Source organism: Pyrus communis, chromosome 10, assembly GCF_963583255.1.
Source record: "Pyrus communis chromosome 10, drPyrComm1.1, whole genome shotgun sequence".
In the NCBI taxonomy this organism is placed as follows: Eukaryota; Viridiplantae; Streptophyta; class Magnoliopsida; order Rosales; family Rosaceae; genus Pyrus; species Pyrus communis.
Window position 1 is genome coordinate 17,725,382 of NC_084812.1, and position 5,928 is coordinate 17,731,309.

The 5,928-nt window shown below is 41.8% G+C and overlaps 1 protein-coding gene across 1 annotated transcript in view; it reads left to right on the forward strand.

The window, feature by feature from the left end:
• The first annotated feature begins 1,882 nt into the window (after positions 1 to 1,882).
• Positions 1,883 to 5,928, forward strand: part of LOC137747939 (uncharacterized) — a 150,898-nt gene continuing 146,852 nt past the window's right edge. The window contains exons 1-5 of the mRNA XM_068488062.1: positions 1,883 to 2,117; positions 2,238 to 2,758; positions 2,819 to 2,851; positions 4,040 to 4,201; positions 4,292 to 4,475. Coding sequence (XP_068344163.1) covers positions 1,883 to 2,117; positions 2,238 to 2,758; positions 2,819 to 2,851; positions 4,040 to 4,201; positions 4,292 to 4,475 — 1,135 coding nt within the window. The remainder of the gene's footprint in view (positions 2,118 to 2,237; positions 2,759 to 2,818; positions 2,852 to 4,039; positions 4,202 to 4,291; positions 4,476 to 5,928) is intronic.

The following is a 5,928-nucleotide window of genomic DNA, read 5'->3' on the forward strand; positions in this document are numbered from 1 at the left end:
AAAGGAGCTTAAGAAATGAAGAAATGAAAGTGAAGAGCAAAGAAGTCGGAATTGGCAACCAAAGTTTCTAAAGTTGGAAGTTTCTATTCTTGGAGGTTTCCATTATCGTGAGTTTCTATTCTTGGCTTTGGGCTTTTAGATGACCTAAACCCTAAGCCCATGCCGCACCTAAACCCTAATCCTAGCCCACTTAATCAGCCGCACCCTAGGGCCTAATCATTTAATTTCTGCCAAGTTAAACCCTAATCCATCTACCCTAAGCCCATGCCGCACCTAATGTTCTAGAAACCCTATTTTCTGGTGGATTTCCAACCCTTGCCGCACCCAAACCCTAGCCCATTTGTCTAACCTGATTTCTTTAGGGTTTGGCTGCCTATATATATATGTTTTACCACCTTGCCGCATACACAACCCTCACCACAACTCAGAAATTCGTCAAAATATATTCAGCCCCCTTGCCGCAGCCTTCCTCCACCAATCTGCCATATTTTCACACTTTGCCACAACTCCCATGTCCCCTAAACACTACCATATCATTCCTTACCTACTCATCCATCTAAATAACCCCTAGAACCTGTCCTAGTTCTTGTGCCGCAGACAAGAGGAGGAGAAAAAGCTTGGGACGTTCATGCCATTCTATTGAGGATTGCTGGAACGTTTTAGGTGTTGTCTTTCCGTTGAATTCCATGTTTAATTTTGATATTCTTTGTGTTGTGAGTATGAGGAACTAAACCCCCTTGGTTAGGGGGGAATTCGAAACCATGTACATGCTTGCAATATGATTTGATTACATTCAGTTGTTATTTCATAAGTTGTGGATTAAATTCGTTCATCTATTTGATTGTTACCTTATTTGTGTATGTTGATTGAGAGTGCACGCTTAGTTTTCATGCATGAATATGATGCTAGATTATGAGGGAGTTTCACCTAATAGTTACAATCTTATAATCACAAGTAGTGAAGGTCGCTTGAAAACGATCGCGTTGAATGAATTCTTAGCATAAGTTTCATGCAATTCATAGTAACGAATGCTTCGTCAATGCTTATGTTTTTCATAGAACTTAATGATTCTTGCTTGTATCTCTATTATGCAATTCATGTAGGGAACTTGTAGGGAATGTTTTGAGTTGTCGTATGCAATCATCCAACTTAATAACTTGTGGAAAAACTGAGGGTTAATTAGTGCAATTCACGGTTAATCTGGGGCGTTGAGTATTTATAATTTATTGGAAGAACAACTGAAAATCGTTTTGTTTGCAAGTGTGACATGTGTGGAGAAGAACCTCCTAACTAGCTTTTTATCCATCCTTTTTATCCAAAAACATTCTACAATCTGTTTAGTTTAAAGTTTCTGTTTTATGTTAAATTTTCGTCCAAAACAAATCCCCCTTTAATTTGAAGTCTTAGATTAGTTAGAAAGTGTTTTGATTTGTGTTTCTAAGTATTTTGATTCAAGTTTTCACCCAATTTCGTCCAAATTAGTGTAGGTGCTCAAAACTGCCCAGAAAGTGGTTTTTAGGCAGTTTTGAGTCTTCTAGTTGCTGTTTTGGGTTTTAGGTTTCTTTAAGTGTTTTAACTTTTAGTTTTGCATTCTTTGAGTCGAGTTTAGTGTTTTAAACTTTGTTTTTGAGTTTTTAAGTCAGTTTCCAAGTGTTTAGCAATCCCTCCTAATCCCCGGTCTAGAACGATCCCTACTTACATCTTTACTACAATTGTCACAAGAGGGTTTTAATTTGTGTGTTTATTTAGTTAGCATCAAATTTTTGGCGCCGTTGCCGGGGATTAGCAACTTTGCTAATCCCTTGGATTGTTATTTTCTGTTTACTTTATTTTTGTTAAGTCTCTGACCTAGTTTTGTTTTCCTTGTTTTAGGTATTAGTGTATGACTCGGAGTTCTCAACCGATTCGTGAGCATATCTTGGATTTTGACGACGATTTTGAGAGGACTTTGAGACGGACAAGGAAGCAACACGAATCAAATCCACCAAGCCCGGAATCTGACCTCGAGGAACAAGTCCTAGAGGAGGAGGAGGAACCCACGGCAAGAGTATTTGAAGAACCACAAGGCATGGCGGTGGACACCCGGACACTCAAGGAGCTTGCAGCTTCGGGATTAGGTAATGCCGCACCCTTGTGCATTCAATACCCCACGGCTGCCCAAGGTAAGACGGATGAGTTTGAATTAAAGTCAAGTTTGCTTCATCATATTCCTAAATACCATGGCTTGTCCATGGAAGATCCTAACAAACATTTGAAAGAATTTGAAGTAGTTTGCTCTAGTATGACTCCCGTCACTGTTGATGGAAACATCTTGAAGATGAAGGCTTTTCCATTCTCTTTGATGGATAAAGCCAAAGATTGGTTATATGAGTTAGCTCCCGGCACTGTCACTTCTTGGGAGAGTATGAAGAGAGCGTACTTGGAGAAGTTCTTTCCAACTTCTCGCATCATCCTCCTACGCAAAAAGATAAGCGGAATCCAGCAAGAAGAAGGTGAGTCTTTTCCTACGTATTATGAACGATTTAAATCACTTGTTGCTTCTTGTCCACAGCATCAGATGAAGGAGGAGTTGCTCTTGCAATATTTCTACGAGGGTCTCCTACCTCTAGAACGTCAAATGCTTGACGCATCGGCGGGTGGAGCATTGGTGGACAAAACGCCCAGGGATGCCAAGGTCTTGATCGCTAACCGAGCATTGAATGCTCAACAGTATGAGGGAGTAGGCCAAAGAGGACCTCCACGGCACCAAGTACATGAGGTAAGTTCAACGTCCGATCTTCATTCACAATTGGCTAATCTTACTTCTATTGTTTCACAGATGGCCGAGGGAATGAAGATGCAAGGACCTGTGGTATGTGGCGTATGTTCTATCCAAGGACATGCCTCCGAAAAGTGTCCTCAACTCATCGAGAATGGCGGATGGGAGAGTGCGAATGCCATTGGGTTTCAAAGCCAAAATCAGTCAAGACATGATCCATACTCCAACACGTATAATCCGGGGTGGCGAGACCACCCAAATTTCAAGTGGAGGGAGCCACAACAACCACCACAACAAGGAGGCTTTAGGCAACAACCCCCGGGGTTCTTTCCCAAAACCTACGGCCCACCCCAAAATCAACCCCAATCCGGCCCAAGTGCCTCAGGTACGTCTCTTGACAATGATGCACTCCTTAAGATACTAACTAAGTTGTCTAATGGGCAGGAAGATCAAGCGAAGGCTATGCAAAACCAAGATAAGAGGGTGGATCAACTTGAGAAACAAATTGGGCAGATTGCCTAGTTTGTAGGTAAGTTTCGAGATCCCGGACAACTCCCTAGTTCCACCATTCCAAATCCGAAGGGAGGTTTCGAATCAGCCAAAGCAATCACCCTAAGAAGTGGTAAGGAAGTTGGGGCAGTTCCTACATCAAAAACAGGTCATAACGAGGATGAAATTTTGCAAATGGAAGAGGAAGAAACAAGGTTGCCCACGGCAAAGGTGATTCCACCTTTGCCGCAAGTCCCTATGGTCCCAAATCTGTCCAATTCGGCCAATAAAGGTAAAAATGGGTCAAATTCGGTTCATACTAATGTTTTCCCTTCAAATGTGCCTTTTCCTAGTAGGTTCATGCAAACGAAGAAAGAAGAGGCAGAAAAGGATATCCTTGAAACCTTTAGGAAAGTTCAAGTTAACATACCTTTGTTAGATGCAATCAAGCAAGTTCCGAGGTATGCTAAGTTCTTGAAGGAGTTGTGTACCACTAGGAAGAGGATGTCGACTAAGGAAGTGGTAAAGGTAGGTGAGAATGTGTCCGCCATCTTGCAACGCAAACTACCTCCCAAATGCAAGGATCCAGGTAGCTTTACCATTCCTTGTGTTATTGGGAATACTAGATTTGAATCTGCCATGCTTGATTTAGGTGCTTCTATAAATGTTATGCCATATTCCATTTATGCATCTATGAACTTAGGAGCATTGAAAAATGATGGGGTAATAATACAATTGGCCGATAGATCTAACGCCTATCCAAAGGGAGTTTTGGAAGATGTTCTTGTGCAGGTTAATCATTTGATCTTCCCGGCGGATTTCTATGTCCTCGAAATGGATGAATCGGACCATGCTCCTTCGCTGCCCATTCTACTTGGAAGGCCATTCATGAAGACGGCCCGGACGAAGATTGACGTGTATAGTGGAACTTTGTCCATGGAATTCGATGGGGAAGTTGTTAATTTTAATCTTTCTGATTCCATTAAATACCCTAGTGAGGACCATTCATGCTTTTCTATTGATATAATTGACTCTTTGGCGCAGGGATATCTCGACGATTTGAATGACGATGCGCTTGAAAAAGTCATTACACGAGGCATAGAACTCAAAACAAAGGGGGCAGATTGCATGCATGCCCACGGCATACAAGAGTCATCCCATGCCGTGCCCCCTAGTGAGGAATTACTTGAAGTTGTGGCTGCCCTTGAGTCCTCACCTAAGCTTGATGGTAAGTATACTAACCGTGAGTCCATTCCCATTTCGACTAACAAATTGCTTCCATCTATAGTTCAGGTACCTACCCTTGATCTCAAACCATTACCGGGCCATTTGAAGTACATTTTCTTGGGGGAAAAGGAGACATTACCGGCCATCATTTCTTCATCACTCACGGCACAAGAAGAGGAGAAACTAGTGCGTGTTTTGAAGGAATTCAAATCTGCCCTAGGTTGGACATTGGCCGATATCAAAGGTATTAGTCCCGCCACATGCATGCATCATATATTTCTTGAGGAGGGGGCCAAACCAACTAGAGAGGCTCAACGCCGTCTTAACCCTCCGATGATGGAAGTTGTGAAGAAGGAGATAATCAAGCTGTTAGATTGTGGAGTTATCTATCCTATCTCGGATAGTAAGTGGGTTTCACCGATCCAATGTGTGCCAAAGAAATCTGGAGTGACGGTTGTGGAAAACGCGGAGAATGAGTTAGTGCCCACTCGAATCCAAACCGGTTGGCGTGTATGCACTGATTATAGGAAGATAAACGCCACCACGAGGAAGGACCACTTCCCATTGCCGTTCCTAGATCAAATGTTGGAAAGGTTAGCGGGTCATTCATTTTATTGTTTTCTTGATGGATACTCTGGTTATAATCAAATTGTTATTGCCCCGGATGATCAAGAAAAGACCACTTTTACATGCCCCTTTGGTACATTTGCTTATCGTCGCATGCCATTTGGTTTATGTAATGCACCTGCTACATTTCAAAGATGCATGATGAGCATATTTTCAGATTATGTTGAGAAAATTATTGAGGTTTTTATGGATGATTTCAGTGTGTTTGGTAATTCATTTGATGTTTGTTTGAGTAATCTTAGTTTGATTTTGCAACGTTGTGTTGAAACAAATCTTGTGCTTAATTGGGAAAAATGTCACTTCATGGTTAAACAAGGTATTGTTCTAGGACATATTATTTCTGAAAAAGGCATTGAAGTAGATAAATCTAAGGTAGACCTTGTTCGTCACTTACCCGCTCCAACTTCGGTTAGAGAGGTTCGTTCGTTTCTTGGTCACGCAGGTTTTTATAGGCGGTTCATAAAGGATTTCTCGAAGATTGCACAGCCACTATGTCGATTGCTGCAAAAAGAGGTGGCGTTTGAGTTTGATGATGCATGTTCCACGGCATTCAAGCACCTCAAGGAGGCTCTCACTTCGGCTCCCATTATCACACCTCCAGATTGGAGCCTTCCATTCGAGTTGATGTGCGATGCTTCGGACTATGCGATTGGTGCTGTTTTGGGGCAGCGAAAGGACAAACAACCTCATGTTATTTATTATGCTTCTAGAACATTAAATGATGCTCAATTAAATTACTCAACAACTGAAAAAGAATTACTTGCTGTGGTATTTGCATTAGATAAGTTTCGGTCATATTTACTTGGGACTAAAGTCATTATTTTTAC